We start from the raw sequence: 18,851 nt of genomic DNA, 5'->3' as shown, positions 1-18,851 counted from the left end.
GTGCCAAGGTCCTGACCAGGCATAAACCAAAGCCGTTTCCTCCTCCAGGCATTTCAGCCTCTGCCCAGCCAGCTCCACGGAGCCCCAGCCTCCGGCAGAGGATGCTGGAAGCCAGCGCTCCCACGGCCGGGAACAGTACCACCGCAGGAGTGAAGGAGGAAAATCCTCCAAGAGCTTCAAGCTGCCTCTGAACTTGATCAAAGCAAAGCAAATCAGGGGCACACGCTCAAACCCAGCTCCAGCAGAGCCATCTAACACTCGAGTGGTGAATGTGTTTGCCGCTGCTGTAGTTACCAGGCTGGTCATGGCCAAGAGCAAGCCTCACGTGCAGGGGTCTTTGCCTGCCTGGCCGGCACGGCACAAAGCCTCCTGCCAGGACCAAGACGTCAGATGGAGCTGGTGTTGAATGGAGACCTTACCCCTTCTCCAGACAAGACTTCTGCAGTGCTCAGTTCCAAAAAAAGTTTATTTTTAATAACGCATTGTCTGAAATTTACAGCGTGTCAGAGGGTGGGGTTTGGTGGTTGGTTTGTTGTTTGTTTTTTTTTTTTTTTTTTTGGTAAGAAATCAAATAGAAACCAGAGAAAGGGTGGGGGGGAAAACTGCGCTATGGCTACAAAAGAAATTTGCCCAGCGTACAGCTGCCCTTCCCCATGCCCCGGATCATGTCCTGCAAAGCCCTGCGCACAACCCGAGCTCCGGCCCCGGAGCAGAGGGACCCTCCGGCAGCTGGAGGCAACCGTGCATGGGCTGAAGGCACAGGCTGTACCGGGAAACAGGAGAACTCAACCCAAACCAACCCATACCTCTGGGCAGCAATGTGTAAGATGGGCACCTATTTAGACGGGCACCTTCAACAGGCTGCCGGCTCCAGCTGCGGTAGTGTCAGGGTTTAGTGCTGGTTTTAAAACTGGCAGCCAGATATGGGAGATCTGTTGAGTTATGGAGCGGACTGTACAGAGAGCAGCTGAGTTAAATCAGCTCAAACCTCCGCTCACTGTTAGTGTTTGTGGTCCAATAACCCCAGGCCCTCCTGCTGAGCTGCGGCCGCCAGCTTTGCTGTGCTGAGCTAATGGAGACAGAGCAAGCCCTCAGCTATTGAGTGGCCATTAGCTTCCATCTCTGCAAACCCCGCAGGGATCTGTAATCCCCCTCCATTAACTACTCCATTTAAGTAAAGGGAATACTGGAAGCAACCGCACCCGGGAGGTAAGATTTACACGGATGAGCAAAAGCTCCCGTCCACGTTAGTAGAGCCAGTAACTATTTTAATCGTTAGGCTATGCACCTCACTGAGAAGCTCCTGCTTTCTCTGGATACAGATTTCTGACCCTGGCTCTCCAAAGGAGCCCACTAAGCACAGGATTTAAAATACCAGAAGCGCCCAGGCCCATGGTTTAGGGAGCTGAAGCCCAGCCAGCTCCTGGCGATGGGGAAGGAGGTCCCCAAGAGCAAGTTCACCCGACGGAGGCACGGATCCTGCTCACCAACAGCTGCTCCGGCAGCTTTGCCTTGAATGCCACCCGCCACCAAAGCCTTGGCAAAGGGGACCGCAAGGACCAGCATGAAGATGCTGCCCATCACCCTCTCTATCTACACCTGTGGGTGCTCCTTGGGGCTCAGACTCATCCTGACAGAGGATCCTTCTCCCAGGGAGGCTGCCTGACACCAGCTCCTCACTGCTCCACTCTGCCACATGCCTGAGAATGGGCTCTATTCAGTTTTTCTTGGATTTATTTTGATGAGAAATAAAGGTACGGATGCTTCAGAGTCGCAGCCCGTAGTGCTGGATAAGCAGAAGAGTTGGGGGGGAAAATTCTTTAAGGAGAAGACGTGTTTTGTAGGAGCAGCCCTTCCCTTGGGATGGACAGCTGGGTGATGCCTGACGGGTCTGGTCTCCCCTAAGAGCTCCCTCAACTGATTAAGCAGGCAGGACTCTTACCTACCAGCAGAGAAGCATATGAGTTAGTGTTCAGCACCTATTGGAGAGCTGGGGCAGGCTGCTGCTTAGAGGAATTTAGGGTTTACAGTCTTGTTACACTTCGCTTCTCCTTTAGTGAAAGAAATCCTGTTTAACGGAAACAGGGAAAGCCAGCGCAGCTCCTGGCCCAGGCTCGCTGCATCCCAGGGTGGAAGCAGGCAGGCAGGGGGTTCCCTACAAATTCTACTTAAACAAGAAAACATGACTTTTCCACTAGCAGGTTTGAAGCACGCATCAAAATGGGCCCCTGAAGCAGGGGGAGTGCTGGACTCCAGGACAGACCTAAGGACCGCAAGTCCTAAAAAGCAAAAACTGCCAAAAAAAGGGTGATAGACGATACAAAGGAAAAATTAAAAAAAAAAAAAGGGGGGGGGGGGAGAAAAAAAAAAGGTACTTGAAGCGTAGAGCAAGATTTTGCCACGTTGCAGCAACTCCACTACGGCACAGAGTCCAGCCGGGGGCCGATCCCCTCCCTCCTTCCCCCCCGCCACCTTCCCCCAGAGCAGGGACACAGTCTTTCCAAAGCCTGCCTTGACGGTCAGTATTTCACGCCGGGCACAAACTCCTTGGCATCTGGATTCAAGTTGCTTTTGCTCTGGAAGAAAAGAGGGAGGGGGACCTGCCCATCAGCGGTCTAAATGGCGGCATCCCCCTGCCAAGCATCGCTCCATGGTCCCACATCCTGAAGGTGCCCCGTCCTGGCAGCCGCTTGCCGAGGATGCCGTTATGGATGTTCACATATGCAAAGTGGCTGCCCTGGCCCTCATGTCCTTGCAGGTACCCGCAGCACTCGAGATGGTGCTGAACAAGGGCCAGCTTGAAAAGTTATCTACTTCCAGACTGGGTTTTTGGGGAGAAAACATGGGAGGGAGAATCTACTGTTTCTGTCTCTCCCTGTTCTTGCTTCAGCACACGGCTGCATGTGGATGTGCTGCAAGGTTGAAGCGGCTGTTTTATCCCCACCCACGGTAAAGCAGGGAGGTAAAGCAGCTCAGCCTGAGCACAGTCAGCAGGGCCAGACCAGAACAACCCCCACTGTGCTGGTCCATACAGGCCTGCGGCATATTCCTGCTTTCAGGGATGAAAACAGGCATCTCTGTAACACTGCTGCTCTTCCAGCCACCCAGCAGGTTTTCACCACTCTAAATATCTATATAGGCTCAGGATGCTCAGCACGCCTGGAGCAGACCTGGCTGGTCCTTCTGTACCTCTCCAGCCTGCCAGGACACTCCAACTCTGCCCAAAAGGCAACAAAGGTCCTGGCTTGCTCTGGGGCCAGAGCCCAGCTCACGTGCAAGTGGCAGCCCCATCCCACGATTTCTGGAGAGCAAGTTCTGCAAAGCTGGATACTTGTGTCTTTAGGATACGTGGCTAAAACAAAACATCCTTGCAGAAAACTCCAAAATGCATTGTCACCGCTGCATTAGCATGAGCTCTTGCACCGACACCCCACTGCCACTCAGGAAACCCCCCTGAGGAAATCCACCCCGCTTCCCAGGACAGGTCCTCCGCTCTTCGGCAGACCTCACAGCACGTGTTCTCCGAGGTCCTTACCAGGATGTCCTCTGAACTGTGGCCGTCACCAACGGAGAGCCCATTCAGCTGCTGCTGCAGCTGCCCCATGCCCTGGGGCAGGTCGCGCGATGGAATGAACCAGTCCTGGTCTTCTTCCTCCAGCATCTCCTGGAAGCAGCGGTCAAGAAACTCCTGCTCCTGCAGCTCCTCCTCCACCTGCCCAAAAAGACCCGTTAGTCACAGGTACAAATGATGCATCTCGGTGTTTTCCATACACTGTCCCCACCTGGTAAAAGAGTCTGCAACGTGCCTACCTCACCTCGGTGTCTGTCCATGCCTCAGAAACATCACAGGACAGCCAGAGCTATATTTTAAACCTAGACAAACACAGCTTTGTCAGCTTGCCTGTAGCCAACCCCAGGAAGTGCAAGAGCACAAAAACTGGCACCTTTTGAACGGAGCAAAGCTGTGCTCAGGCATCGTTTCCCGGCTGCTGCAGGCCGCCGGGGCAGGGAGATGCAGCCTGAAAGCTCACGGCACCAGGCAAATCCAAAAGGGAACAGGATAGGATTTATGGGACATCTGGATGCATCAGCGCACACATGGGATTTCAGGCTGCTGGGCTCCAGCGGAGGTTGCTGGAAAATGAACAGGATGGCTAAAAAAAATCACAAGCGGGAAGCAGTGCTAGAGGTGTGCGTTGTTGAGTGGATCCTCTGCTACAGAGTGATGCTGCAGCCTTTCTTGCTTCCCACGCTTCTCTGGTTTGTTAAACCGGCTCTGCTCAGCCCCCTCGGCAGACCGGTGCTCTGCAAGCACCAACGCAGGGTGGCAGTCGGCTCCCGTCGAGTACACCATGGATGACGCCATCTCCGCTGCAGGAAAATTCCTCCCAAGGCCTAGGAAAGCCACAGGACCTGGCTTGGGCTCCAGGAGCAGGGGTGTGCTGGCAAAGCAAGGCAGGAGAGACGGGCAGGAGGGGGGCCTGGGGGTCCCGTCCTCACCCTTGAGCAGGCACGTACCATCGGTGGGTCGCATTAACCAGCTGCTCCCATCTTCCAGGCTGGTTTTCTCTGGATGCTGACTCGAGCAAAGCAAGCGAGGCAGTGAGCTGGGCAGCCCGCGCCGCCGCCGGCCTCCTGCTAAACAGGCACGTGCTCGCCCGAAAATGAGCAGACGGGGCGACAGCCAGAAACAGCACGATTTTGAGCAGCTGTTATTGAGTCCAAAAGGGCTGAGTGAATCCATGAACCAGAAAACGCTCTGAAAAGCTTAAACCCTTCCATTTTACAAGGAAGCAGAAACTACAACTGAAACTGGCTTCCTGAGGGGGAAAAGGGGAGCTCTGCAACCCACTGTGCCCTGTACTGCAGCCCCTGAGCTGGGGACGGGCTGGCAAGCCCCTGCCACCGGTGGGCTACCGGGGTCCCACTGCCTCACCACGGCATTTAGAGAGACCTGCCTGTCACAAACAGCTTGGGAAGGTAACTCCGGTAAACCCACAGCGCTATTGACTTTCAAGTTATTCGCAACCGGTCCCTGCTACGTTTAAAATCACATCCAGGAAAACTTGCGAGGGTCGTGAAAAGCTCTCTCACAGTAACCAAGCCTTGGACGCCATCTCCAGCCTCAGCTACTGCAGAGCTTCTCGCCACCAGCCTTAGAAGAAATTGGGTCTAGCCAGGGGAAAATCCCCTTTACGGCTAGCAAACCATTCCATCGCTGTCCTCAACTGGTTTCCAGAGGCTGTCCTTGAAACTACGTGCTGGCACTAGCACATGAAAACAGGATATTAAAAAAAACCACCCCAGGAATGCTGGCTCGCCCCGGCAGGTGACGATGACAATGACTGCCCTGGGATCCTGCACTTCCACAGGACACTGATGGAGTGAGCCCAGAGCTTTGTGCGTCTCGCAACACTTCAAACCCAGATGAATATTCCCTCTCCTCTGAGTCTCACCACTGCCAGCCATACTCTAACCGCAGTCCAGCAGTGCCTTGTTCCCCTTCCCACACCACAGCCTTTTCAGTGCACGCAACTGGTCATCGGGGACAATGCCAGTGCTGGCTGCGAGCTAGGGACGTGGTGACAATGTCAGTTCTGGACCAGCGGACAGAGAAGGGGAGATCCTGGACACGCTGACACCTGTACCTACCTGCTAGCCCTCTAGCCAGAAACCATCAACTCCTTTGCACTGCATCGTGACAACTTGAACCAGAAGATAAAGGGTTTAGTATTTGCTCAGGGCTCTTCTTTGGCTTCCTGTGGTATTTAATGCAGCTCTGTCACCTCCCGCCCCAGGTCCTTCTGCACCAACCTCACCTGCTGTCAGCACAGTTTCTTCTTAGCGCAAGAGACCACCACTCCCTTTTTGCCCTCCGGGATGTGCTGGCTCCATGGGAAAAGGAACGTCGCTCACATAAATAAGGGAAGACTGTGCCAAGAAGCTCGTGGGTTTCTGAAAACACCTGCCTGTTCCCCTCGCTCAGGGCCTGGATGGCAGAAAACATTTGCGAAGAAGGCAAGGAAGCAGCATGGCTTCAGAAAGCTGAGGAAGAGGGAAGAGCAAGTGGGTCTGGAGGAAGATTCAGCCCCACATCTTACAGCAGCCCCACATCTTACAGCAGCCCCAAGCCACCGGGGCTTGCATGTGAAGGTGGCAGAAGCCATCACCACCACTGAAAGGGATGTGCCTGCCGTCCCTCACCCTGTGCCCCCATCACCCTCACCCTGTGCCCCTCATCCTCTCCCGGGGGCACTCAGGGGCGACTCAGGCCAGGGAGCAGAACGGAGCAGCTGAGAGGCACGAGGTGCAGCACCCGAAACCGAGCCCCATGAGCACCCATGCCAGCCCGAGGACAGCTTCTTCCATGAGCGCTGCCTTCTAACAGATGAAGGTCCTGGCACAGGACAGCTCTCCCTACCCCACTGCTGCCCCACCAGTGGACACGTGGACTTCAAAGCCCTTAAAGAGTGACTCCAGCTTCTGTACAAACCATTTTCCTCCCCGAGCAGTGTTTCACCAGGAGCTGGATGAAGGGCTGAGCTCCCAGGGCATCGCTAAGGGGTTGGAAGTGCAGAAGTGAGAGCTGGCAGACCAGGAAAGCACAAGCAAGTATCTCGGCGACATGGAGCCCAACACAGGGAAGCCCTGAGGTCTTGGCTCCGTTTTCCTCCCTCCTCCATCTCCCTCCGCATTGCTCCTCCGCCCCGGGACACTCCCTTCGGCATGGAGCTGCAGTATGGTTTGCTTTGCACTTTGCCTTCATCAGGCTTTTAATCAAGACAGCGCTTTACAAACATTAACTAATTAATCTCACACATTTCCATCAGCCCAGCTGCTTGTGGGGGCTGGCTGCTGCCTAATCACGTCATTAAATAAAACAAAAGCCTTGAGTCACAGCTCGCTAACAATTGCTAACGTGATGTGGGACAGCATAAGGCAGCTGCTGCACACTCACCAGGAGTTACTGTCAGCAAGTGGCTGCAGTTTCCTCCTGTGGGAACGAGACTTAAGTATTACCATATGGAGATTTTCTGCTGAGAACACCAGTAAAGCTGATGAAATCCTCCTTTGGTGACCAGGGGTGTGGTGGGGACATAAAATCCCTCTGTCCAGCCCGCCCACAGCTCCAGAGGTCCCTCCCTGCTGGTCTCCTGACACCCCGGTGATGGGAATCCAGTGCTTGGCCACACTCGTGAGGATGTTTTAGGGAGGGGAAGTGTCCAGGAAAATTCAGGGTTTCTGCCTGTAGCACAGCTCAGCCAGCTGAAGGGTCAAGCTCCTTCTTTGCCCAGTTCAAGGTGTCTAACTTCTCTCCAGCTACTGGGATGACGGCAGGAGGGACCAGCGAGCCTCCAGCAAGCTCTTCCCTGCTGCCTTGTGCTATCCTGGCATTTGGATGAAGACCCAAAGCAGAAGCACAAGGAGGATGCTATACGGCTGCTCCCTCTGCTCCAGCTCATGGGGTTGCATCATTATTCCACAAGCAAGAGCTGTTCAAGTGCCCCCACAATCTACCAGAAGCTCTCAGGAGCTTAGCTGGCCCTTACAGACACAGCATCTAGTGGCCAAGGTTCCTACCATGTGGTCTGGCTGCTCCAAGCGTATTCAGGACCATTTCACTGAAACGGAGACTTCTACCCGAAACGAGAGGTGCTAACTGCGGGAACGCATTGCTGAGATAGCTAGGCTACAAACGCTCTCAAATTTGGAGCACTGATTTTTATGCTGGTCCGCTCTCTCCAGCTGAGCATACAGAAAAGGAAGGTCTCAGTTATCACAGCAAAGCATAAGAGAAGATGGTGCCATCAGCGTCCCTCTGAGAAAGATCTGAGAGGGTCAAAGGCATCATGAGTTAGTTTTTCCTGACTTTATCCATCCCATGTCCTTACAGGCAGATCCAATATAAGCAGGATGACTCTTCCCTTGAGCCACCTCCTCTGTGCAGGGCCTGCGCCGGCTGTGACTCACACGCACCTCATGGTGCCCATCAGAGGAAACCTTTCCCTTGCCTCTACCCTTGCCTCAATTTTAGCCGCAGAAACGCAGAGCTGGCAACCACCCTCCCGGTCTTACCTGTCTGTTGAAGTCTTCTTCGTTCTCCATCCACATGTACTCTGCAAAGGGGTTGTTTTCCTTTTCATCGTGGCCATTCACTACTTGGTCCTCTTTGGATTTGGGACTGGATGCCGTTGTACTGGCGAGGTCGGAGCCATTCATCATTACTGACTCTGGGAAGAGAAACAAGGGGGTGAGGGAGCTGCCGGGGTCCCCGTGCCCCCCAACCCATGCCAGCCACCCACCTCCCAGATGGAGGCTCGCCACCAGCCATGCTGATCTGATGGGTGACAGCTCAGGCTTCTAGCACAAGAACCTGCTGCTTCCAGGCTGCTTTTTTCTAAGGCACAGTGCTATTCCTGACTCCTCTTCTCAAAAGTGCTGGAAGCAGCGCTACACCTCCCTGGTAGAGGCAGCATCTATTTTTCATGGTTTTGACCCATCAGAGATAGTCTGAACATATTTGGTCTGGACTTAGAGCAAGGGGTGACCTGACCAGCAGCTCCTGGAGAAGTTGTGAACAGGGCTTGGAAAGGCACCGGCACCCCAAACCCCATCCATCCATCCATCCCATTTATTTTAAATCTGCCACAAAACACACCAAAAGACCACAACTGGGTTATCACTGCAGTTAACACACCAACACCACAGAAGCAGATTGTCCCCTGCTCCAAAATACTGAATTTTTTGGCAGAACATACACATGCCAGTTCATGTCCCTTTATCTCTGCCATAATTTCTTTATTTTTAGGGGGCATTTCACAAAATCCTGTTGGTTTGTGACATGAAGGCTGCCTTTTTCAAAGCAGGCATTCAGAGTCCCAGGAGCATGGCCTGAAGCAAGACAAACCTTACGGAGTCCCAAACCTCAGTTTCTGAAAGGCTCCCAGGAGCAGACGGAGGGAAGGACGCACAGACAGATAAATGAGACAATAATTCAATAGCAAAATCCTATGGAATAGCAAAACGTGGACTAAGGCCAGCACAACCCTGCTGAAAAACGTCCAAATATCACGTAATGACATCCCAGCTGTATGTTTTACTCTTGCCTGGTAAAGGCTTTGTCTGGAGCTGAGCTGCATCCAGCTCCAGCACAGCACTGGGGCCCAGGGATGAGCTGGAGAGCATCCCGCACAAGCAGGGGCTGGAAAACACGACTTCTTGGGATGACTGGCAGAAGTGGCTTGGTTTGGTCTCGAGGAGAATGAGAGCCGGGGAGCCCTGCACAACAGCCCTTTCGGTACAGAGGGAGGTTGCAGAAAAACCAGCCTTTTGTCCTCATGGATACAGAGGGTGTTTTGGTTTTTGCAGCAGTAGAAATTGGGTTGGGGGGGGGGGGTGTGTGAGGCTGGGGAGACCAGTAGCAATGATGGGAACTAATGCCGTTTGCAAGGGGGACAAGCCTCTCCCTGAAAGTTTTGGGGAACAGTTACTGATGGGCACCACGGATGGTCCAGGTATGCCTAATCCTACTTTAGGAAACAAATTAGACAACCTCTCAGAGTCTCCGCGAGGCCCTACAAGGCTGTGAGAGCAAGCAACAACCCCGCCAGAGCCCAGTCTTTTCTGTCTCCACACAGGTCACAGCTGCCATCAGATCTGCATCCCAGCAGCCGCTCCAATCCCCCAGGAGCAGGAGTCCCACATTACTCGTTAAATGCAGCCTGCTCTAGGAGCCAAACAGATTATTCTTATTTTGGGGAGGAATCTGAAGCATAGACGAGTACGGGATAGCTGTCGCACATTACTCTCTGAAAAGCATCCCCACCAATAACAAAGGTGCACAGCCCTTGCATACCAACACTCTTGGGTCCCCAAGAGCAGCACAGCTTTAACATGGCTGCTTCTGGGCAAAGAAAAAAGGAGGAGAAAAAAGGAAAAGGAAGAGCAGCACGTTCCTCGGGCTGCCTGCAGCCTCGGGGGAAAGCACCAGGCCACACTGAAGCAGCCTTTGTTATCTGCAGAGAAGCAAGAAAGGCTCCGAATGGAGCATGGAAACTTCAACCATGCCAAAGCCAACACGGCGGCTCTCTCGTGATCAGCGAGACTTATTGACGGCAGACAGCTCAAGTCTGGCAGAAGAGAGTGGCAGGGCAGGCAGGAAGGAGAACAGAGCTGCAAAGCAAGCAAAAAGGCATGAAAAGGTTTGGATGGGGGAGCTCTGCCTCCTTTCCTCCCTGCTTCTCTCGCCGCCAGCGCAGATGTTTGCACAGGCAGAGCCTGGAGCTCAAGGACACATGAGTTTTGAGGAGCTGGCAGGATTCACAGCTTACGTACAGCGTCCGGAGCTGGGTCCTCTGCGCAGACAGGCAGGACGGGCGCTGGGTCGAACCGAAAGTCCTCCCACTGCCCTGCTGTAGATCAGGCAGCCGCTGTCAAGAGACGAAGCGAGGTGCCTGCTCTGGTCCAGTGGCTCCGTACCAGCCACTGCAGAGAACAGTGTAGCTGGAGAAGCAGCACAAGAGAGGAGGGAAGGTTTTTGCAATGTTTAATTTTATGGTTTTTATGCTTTAAAAAAAAAAAAAAGGAATAAAAAGCTTCCTCTCCTTCCCCAAGACTCCACACTCCTTACTAATCTGGCTGCAAAGAGATCCCGCTCCCGTGGTGCTGGCTCTCAGCAGAGCTTTGCAGCTCTTTCTGAACAGCAAAGGGGGTTTTCCCCGAGTGTTTGGTGTGTGTGACCCGGCACCCACGGCACAGCCGTGGAGAGCTGTGGGTGCTGCGGGAGGAGGAGAGGCAGAGGAGGGCAGCTAGCCCAGCACAGCGAGGAGGGTGGCGTGCTGTGGTGTGGGAGCAGACACATGAAAGGACGGCTTGTGTCTAGTTTCCCTTCCAGGTTTATAACGCGGCAGCAGGACTTTCATCGCAGTTCCCGTCAGCAGGACAGGTTTTTCAGGCAGATGGGGAGCAGCAAAGGCAGCAGCTCTCAGCACAAACAGATCCTAACAGCAGGGCAAGCCCCGAGCGCTGCCAGCATCCCAACATCCGTGCAGAGCCTGCAGCCCCTTGGCCATCCACGCATCCCACTCCAGTGCCCGGAGCAAACCAAAGGGCTCCCATGGGGCAGACAGGGTCTGGGGATGCCGGCCGAGCTCGGCTTCCCAATTTTGGCTTCCGCCATCCCGTAAGGGGCAGACGGAGAGCTGGGACCCCCCGGGAAGGGCAGCCCTGGGCACACCGGGCACCATCTGCTGCGGTCCCCAGGCTGCATAAACAGACCTGCTGCTTGCCAAAATTAGAGCGCGGGAAGCGTTTGTACCTCCACATCACAGTCAATGCCACTTGTTTACTCTGTCACCAACGGGTCCATTTTTCTTTTTTTTTTATTTCCCTTCTTTCTCACTCTCTTTTTTTAAACACATAGGTGTCCACAGCCCCATTTCCAGCCCCTCTCAGCAGACACAGAATCCCCCACGTTCACCATGGAACCACGTTCACTGTGGTTATCACGCACGTTTCCCCACCACACTATTCCCACCTCCTTTGTTAGATTTAAGCCACCCCAAAGCTTCCCGAGCAATCCCACACAGCCAGCCCCTGCCTGCTGTGGCCAGAAGTTTCTGAATGGCTCCGAGCAAAAAGGGAGCTGGGAGAGGCCAGCACAGACATTTAAGTGTCACGGAGCGAGACAGAAGCCCTTCCGCAGAGCAACGTCCCTGCGCTTTGCTGGGAGAAACAGCCGGCAGCAAGCAGCAGGCAGGAGAGGCAGGCTGCCCTGCAAGCTCATCCCTGCCTGGGGGGCGGGTGGCTCCTGCCTGGGCATCTACTGGGAATATCCTGGGTGTAAAAACTCACCAAATGGTAAGGCAGGCACCCAAATCTCCTGTCGCTGCTGGCCGGTAACAGCACGAAGGGCAGCGGATACCCAGGGGCAGGGGTACGTGCGCAGACGGTGACAGCACAGGAACGATCTATGTGACGTACTGCTTCGGTAGCCCAAACACGAAAGGGGAAAGAAAAAACAAACCACCAAAGTGTTTTTTTTTAATCTCCCATTTTTCACAGCTAGGTCTGAAGGACCCAAGGTCACGGTTTTCCCCTATCAGCCGGTGCTTGGAGCACGCCAGCAGTCCCTCACAGCAGCCCCGGCCATGCAGAGCCATCCCCGCCTGGAAAAGCACCTTCCAAAAGTGTATTTTCCAGTCTGGCCGAGCCAGGCTCAATGTATGTTTTGGTCTGCGTGTTATTTATCTGAGTCACCGGAGCAGCGCTGTAACCGTCAGCCTGTTGACGCTCTACCAAGTACGCACAGAGCCAGGGTAATTTTGATATATTGCTGAGATGCTGCAGTGAGCTTACTGCTCTGAGCCATGGTTCTCCATTAAAACTAAAATAAATTAAAAAATCTGCTTTCTTATAACAAAGGCTTCTTAGATTTGTTTCTCCTTTCCCTTGGAAAATTAAGCAGATTAAAAAAAAATAAAATAAACGTAATCTTTAACCTGGGGACTGAGAGCTCAGAAAACACATCCAGAGCTCACAAACCACCTCCAGAGAGCTGTACGTCCTGAGCCGGAGCACAGCAAAACCTGAGGAGCTACGCCCTGTGGCTGCCTGCAAGGCAGGGAGGCAGCCTGGGAGGTCCCGGCTAGTCTTTACAAACATCTTCATCACTCTTAATACTCCCATACTCACCTGGGGCTGGAACAGCAGCCTGGCAAAGTAGGTTTCCTTTGGAAAAGGTACTGGACAACATGAGGCGGGAAACAGAAATTCAGCCCCTGTTTGGTATTTGGGTGATGCTTAAATGCATGATGCTTTAAGGCTACAGATTTTGCAGGACCTGACCCCAGCTGGGGCTACCAGGTGGTCCCAGGTCCATTAAGCTGGAAATAGTCACCAATCCAAATTAGCCCAAGTGACCGAGACATCTGAGGGCAAACTAATCAGCACAGTTCATGCAGGAAGATGCCAACGTAAAGGGGATGGACTTTTTTTGGAGGAAACATCCACATTTCTGTGTGGATGTCTCTCTTGGCCCCTGTGCTGCTACGCAGAGATGGCACCGTGGTCCAGGCACAAGGCTGGGCATCGTCCAGCCCTGCTGCACAGCTCACTGCAGGGCTGTGAGCGTTACCTGGCCTTCAAAGCCCAGGGGGAAAAAGCAGGAGGCACAAGGCTGGAGTCAGCGGACGCGACGGTGGCTCAGCGCTGCCAAGGGCAGGTCTGGTCCCTCTTCCCCCAGCCCCTCACCTGATCCCTTTGGCAGCAGCAGACAGGTACTGCAGCAGCTCGCCCTCTGCCCACCTCTCTGCCTGCACTTCTGCAGCTGCGGTCCAATCCTGCGCGCACTGCGCTGGTGCAAACCCCGCCGAGGCGGTCGGGTTGTGCTATGCGGGACACGCTGCCCTTGCTTCAGAGCAGACGCTGCGAGGCCAAGCGGGCTGCCTCATCCCATCACTGCCTCGTCCCACTGGGCTCCCACTCCTTGGAATGACAAAGCAGAGCAAGAGCAAGGTGCTCTTGCCACCATGTTGATGCAAGGAGGGCAGAGACTCTGTGGACCGACTCGGCAGGAGGTGGGAAGGACTCCTTAGAGCAGGCAGCACCCAAGCGTGGTATAAAAGGGGGCCACTGACCCCGAGGGAGACAAAGCTGAGACAGAGGAGTGATAAGATAGCAAGGGCAAAGGCATAGGTACCCGCTGTGCTGCCAGAGGAGTGCAGGAGGCGAGAGCCCGATGCAGAGAAGGAGATAATGCAGGGTGATGCAGTCGGAGCGGCAGGGAAGCAAGCTGATCTTGCAGGCAAGCATTTTTCCAGTGGCGAGCCACGTACAGAGGGAACGGCAGGTGGGCAGTGCTGCCTGTGCGCCTCGAGCTGTGGCACCGTCCGTCGGGTGGAGAGGGGAAAGGACAAGAGGCAGCAGACGGCGAGATCGCACTGTGGTTGGAATGAGCCGCCCTGGGAGGAGAGCGTACAGGCGGGAACGCTTCAGGCTCCTGCGACGGAGCAGCATAAGGCACGGCGAGTTATTAATAATCTGGATAACGCACTTCAATACCCCAGAATTACACATATGGTTACCCGCTCTTTCCAGGCAGGCCATTAGACCATTTCCTTACCTAATTCAGGAGGATAACACACGGCAGAACAAGTCAGGGTTAGTCACAGCAGGACTGAGGAACTCCTGGGAGGCAAGACCCTTCATGCATCCCACTTCTGGCTGGTTTCGGCCCCTAAGAGAGCATCCCTTTCTTACGCCAAGCGTGGCATGAGGCACGTTCCTCCCCTTCGCCCCCAAAGAGTTAACAAGTCAGCACCAGACGGGAGAATCGAGCACAGCTGCGCGCTTGGCTCAAGGCAGGGACATATGGTCCTCCTTACCCTCCCAGGCTGGCGCGGCCAGAGCCAAAATCTCGGCAGAGGCTGCTTCGGCAGGGAGCGCAGGGTTACGTGATGGAGGAGGCTGGCCGGCCAGGGCTCCCAGCTCTATAAATAGCTTTGGGAATCATTGTGTTTGCAGACGGGCTGGTCCTTCAGCAGGAAAACCCACCCAGCACAACCCAGACTTCAGAAAAAAAACCCCAAACCCAAAACTGAGCCCTTCTTCCTCTGTGCACTTTCACAGATCCTCTCCTTCCTGACTGCCCTGCAAGTGCTTAGGAGCAAGGCTGGGTTTACAAGGGCTGGCACCGCAGGGGAAGGTGAGAGGTTAGGGCTGCATCCCCAAGCCTGTGCTGCTGCACCCTCATCCCAGCTGCACTTCGGGTGTAACGACACTCAAATTTTAACTTGCATTTGAAATTTAACTCAAATTCATAAAAAGAAATCCACTATTTTATCCCTTCAATCAGTGCAGAAACGCTTCCCACAGAAGAGGCATACTGGAGCACGAGCAAATTGGTTTGAAGTCCTCGACCAGAAGCCTAGGACTGATCCGCGCTCAGGCAGAGCTGGGGCAAGGCGTGGAAGGGAAGGCTGGATGTTTTTGCAGGGCACCTCTCAACTCCTGCAAAGCAGCAGTCAGAGAAGGGCAACTCATTAGCCTCATTTCCCAAGGGACTGGATTCTCCCATTTCAGCTCCCACAGGTACTTCTCACGCTCCACAAGTCGATCTGGTTCAGCCCCACTTCCAACGCCCTCGCTCCTTCCACCAGCTTCTCCTTCTGCCCACCTGCGCCTTGCACAGTAAACATAGAGATTACCTTGCTCTAATCTCTGCTTGCAGATAAGGTCTCTGCACCTCGGAGTCTCAAGCTGCACTTTTTATCTCCCAGCCGTGTCGATTTTTCCAGTAGCCGTGAGGACTGCCAGCTGCCCCGCATGGCACTTGTGATGTTCAACTCCTCTCTGCTTCCAGCTGGGTCTCACTGGGGAACCCGGCGTGACTGGGTCTGGCTTTTTCTGCTAGGCTGCAATCCAGCTCCAGCCCAGCCCACACTCTATCACCACCCCGATGTCTTTCAAGTACTTTTTTTTCCTCAGGCTTCTCCTTCCTATTATACTGGCACTTCAGGTTTTTTTCCCTACCACCGACGCTGAAGCGCTGAGCTGGCAAGCTGCTGCAGACCTGGGGGAGTCATCCACTGCTCCCCGCTGTCTTCAGCCCTCTGTAATTAGAGGACGTTAAGTCTTCCAGGTTAGCCTGGACTCGTGGTGTTAGGCTGGACTCCTGGTACTCCCTTCTTGCGCTTGCTGGGCTGCTGCAGGGTGGGTGCCAGACCCTGCTCGAAGCCCACAGCAGATGTGGAGCTTTCCATTTTCAGATGTCTCAGTTGCTGAGGAACTGCATCCTATTTCCATCTCTGATCTGGGGGATAATCTCATCCTGCACTATTTTAATCTGCGTCCACAAGAACAATCCCCCACTTTGCTCAGGCACAAAACAAAGTGCCGCCAGATCCCCCCCGTCATTTTGAAAGCACCAGAAACATTGAACACGCTCTTGAGCTGTGTCCAAGAAACACTTCGAAACCTAATTTCAAATTCATTCTAAACACTGCTCTTCATTGAGCTACTTTTAATCTCAGGCAAAGACGACACATTCTGCACTTGACAGCTCACAAACGGGTCCTGCTGCTTGCCAGGATTAATGCTGCGATACACTGCAGCAGCGATATGGCCAACCAGCACCGCTCATGAGCCTGCGAGCAGCAATATTCTGTAGTTTCTTTAAGGGAATTGATAAAAGAAGTTTTTAAAGACTTCAAACCAGAGCATCCATCAAGCAGCACCTTCCAGCTCCCCTGGCAGTGGCTGCCACTTCTGTTCTGGGAGGGGAAACCTCCTGATCGGAGCCAGGCGATGCTCTTCCCACGGATGCACTGCATGCTTGCCACACAGGGACATCCACGGGGACAGCATTCCCTGCCTGCCTGGGTGCAGGCAGAGAGAACCGAGAGCAGAAAAAGCCAGCGGTGCAATTTCTGCAGCAGCAACGGCTGGAAACGGAGATCAGGGCAGCAAACTGAACGCTTTGCCAGGGCTCTACAGATTTGCAGAAGCAGCTTTATCTCTGTTTGTGCCAGAGACCCGACATGGAGGCACCTTTCCAGGCACTTTGTAGTGTGTGCCCTGTACTCACATCTCGGGCTTCACCCAATCTGGTGCTGGATGCCTGCCCTCCACGCCATCGCTTTCACTCTGAGGGGGGACAGGGAAGCGAAGTGAGGCTAGAGGCCAAGGCAGACATGGCAATTCAACCCGCATTTTGGGAGCTCAGGTCTGCACCTTGGCAGCCGGACGGCACTGGCTCCTGCTGCTCCTTCCCTCGGCCGTATGCAGGCTGCGGTAGCGCGGTCACAGCTGCCGGGGCTCGGCACTGTTCTCCAGGCCACCAAAACCTGACAAAACATGCCCTGTCAACACCAAACAAGAGCGGGCACTGGGCAGGCTGGCTGGCGGCTGCCTTTCAGCAGCCCGGATTTCGGCTGCCGACAACACTGGCGTGGATCAAATTAACACCAGTGGAAGGGCTGGCGCGATGACAGCTCCGGGGACGGACACTGTCCTCATGCCGTTGCGGTCCCTGGGGCACCACAGAGCAGCCAGTCCAGCCTGCCTGGTGACGGATGACCCAGAGGTGAATGGCCGAGGTTCTCGCTTCACCGTCCTGCGGCTGGCCTCAGACTGCAGCTCACAGCTGCCAGCTGTGAGGGGAAAGCAAACTGCTGCTTCAAGGGAAGGGAACAAGCCTGCTTCCCTCCTTGGCCGTTCACTTCCAGAACAAAAGCTTGAAAGTTCACATGAAAGTCCAGCTCCCTCTAAGTAAGCGCTCTGATACACTATCCACCTGCATACGGCTGGTGTTTTCTGCCCATCTCAAGTACGTACGTGGGGAATCCTGCAAGGACACGTGTGCATCTTACACACAACGCACACGCATGCCTGGCTGTTCCCTTCTCAGCCTGGAAAAGGGCTGTTCCCTCCCCTCAGCTTGCCACCCAGGAGCTCTTCAGAGGGAAAACCCGCAGACTTCTTTGCACAGAAAGGAAACGGGGACATTTTCAACGCAATATTACAATACGCATTTTTGTCTCGAGCTATCAGGAACCGAGCAAACACAACTGAGGGTTTCACGCAGCCTTTTCTGCGGTCTCTATGGCCAAGGCTAACGTAGGAACAAGGATCCAGATCAGCTGTACTCCAAAGCGACATGGAGCCCAACGTGCATCCTGTCAAGCAGTCACCGCGTCAGACGCAGAGAAGTTTTCCTACCTGGCTGCGATGCTCCTGTAGCAATATCTGACTTGTTGCTGCATGCCAGGCTGAAACCTGAAGAGCCAGCACGTAACAAAATATCTGAAGGGCACAAGCCAGGAGCTGACTACGCCATGCCGAGCCTGCCGGTGCTGCATCCCGTCCCCCGTAAACATGGCTGGGGAGGGCAGGCTGGCCTGGGCTGGGGAAGGCAACCCACCCGTGTGCTGCATCCCCAGCCTCTGCGGCACAGGCTGGGGTAGTTTTTTGGGTTTTTTTTTAGGTAAATTTGCAAAACCAACTTCCAGTCAGTGCAAACCTGCAAAGCTAGCACATCGTGTTGCCCACCTCTGGGTCGGGGGGGGGGGCCCCTCTGGAACGATGGCAGCATGTGGGACCGCCATGCCTGAGCCCTGCGTGCTCCACTTGGAGTGGAGATCATGGCGTGGGAGTGGGCTTCGGAGGGAGAAGCCAATCTCCCCCTGCCCCCCTGCTCCTCGTGGGGTTGGGGGGGTCAGCAGGGCCGGTGGCACGCTGCCCTCGCCTCGCTCCACGGGTGAAGGGCCCAACCCACGCAGAGAGGAGCCTGGGGACTGTTTTGGGAGCCTGCGCCCGAGAAATGCCGGGCGTGGGTGGAGGGGGAGAGGGAGACGAGGGACAGGGCGGTGGAAGAGAGCCCGGCTGAAGCCTGGCAGGGCCCCGCTGGTGGTTTTTTTGGGGTGAAATCAGCCAGGATGGGCTGGCTCCTGCCGGTCCCCATGGTTCCATACCTGCTCCCGGGAACCCTCCTCACCCACACCGCCGCCCGGGGAAAGAGCTCCCCCGGCAAAACCGCCGACGCCTGCGATCCGGTAAAGGACCCAGACCCGAGGTGTCTTCGTTCGCTCCCGCCCCGGGGCCGTTCCCCACCGGAACGCGACCGCTCCCAGGAGTAGGAGACTGACAGAGGTGCGAAGCGTAGCCGGGGCCTACGAATGTCGCCCGGCGGGGCTGGAATTCCAACCGGGATGGGATGGGGCCTGCCCGGTTGTGAGCCAGCCAGCCCCCGGTGTTGGTCCCGAGAAGGCCCGCGGGCTAGCCGGGGCCCGGTCGGGCGTGAGACCCGGTGCTCGTCCCGGAACCCCCGTTCCCGTTCCCGTCCCCGTCCCCGT

At 54.9% G+C, this 18,851-nt stretch overlaps 1 protein-coding gene across 2 annotated transcripts in view; it reads right to left on the bottom strand.

Annotated features, from left to right (window-relative positions):
• Positions 1-511: 511 nt before the first annotated feature.
• Positions 512-18,851, bottom strand: part of PAIP2B (poly(A) binding protein interacting protein 2B) — an 18,390-nt gene continuing 50 nt past the window's right edge. The window contains exons 1-5 of one of the 2 annotated variants that reach the window (XM_010580814.1): positions 11,854-11,981; positions 10,336-10,503; positions 8,077-8,231; positions 3,536-3,712; positions 512-2,576 (exon numbers count right to left, since the gene is read on the bottom strand). In XM_010580814.1, the coding sequence (XP_010579116.1) occupies positions 2,520-2,576; positions 3,536-3,712; positions 8,077-8,223 (381 nt within the window). In that variant the 5' untranslated portion in view covers positions 8,224-8,231; positions 10,336-10,503; positions 11,854-11,981 and the 3' untranslated portion in view covers positions 512-2,519. Of the gene's footprint in view, positions 2,577-3,535; positions 3,713-8,076; positions 8,235-10,335; positions 10,504-11,853; positions 11,982-14,470; positions 14,477-18,851 lie in introns of those variants that run through there. The other variant, XM_010580815.1, reaches the window with a different exon arrangement.

The sequence above is a fragment of the Haliaeetus leucocephalus genome, unplaced genomic scaffold, assembly GCF_000737465.1.
Source record: "Haliaeetus leucocephalus isolate CR32 unplaced genomic scaffold, Haliaeetus_leucocephalus-4.0 Scaffold741, whole genome shotgun sequence".
Taxonomy (NCBI): domain Eukaryota; kingdom Metazoa; phylum Chordata; class Aves; order Accipitriformes; family Accipitridae; genus Haliaeetus; species Haliaeetus leucocephalus.
This window is presented reverse-complemented; position numbering and strand designations above follow the sequence as displayed.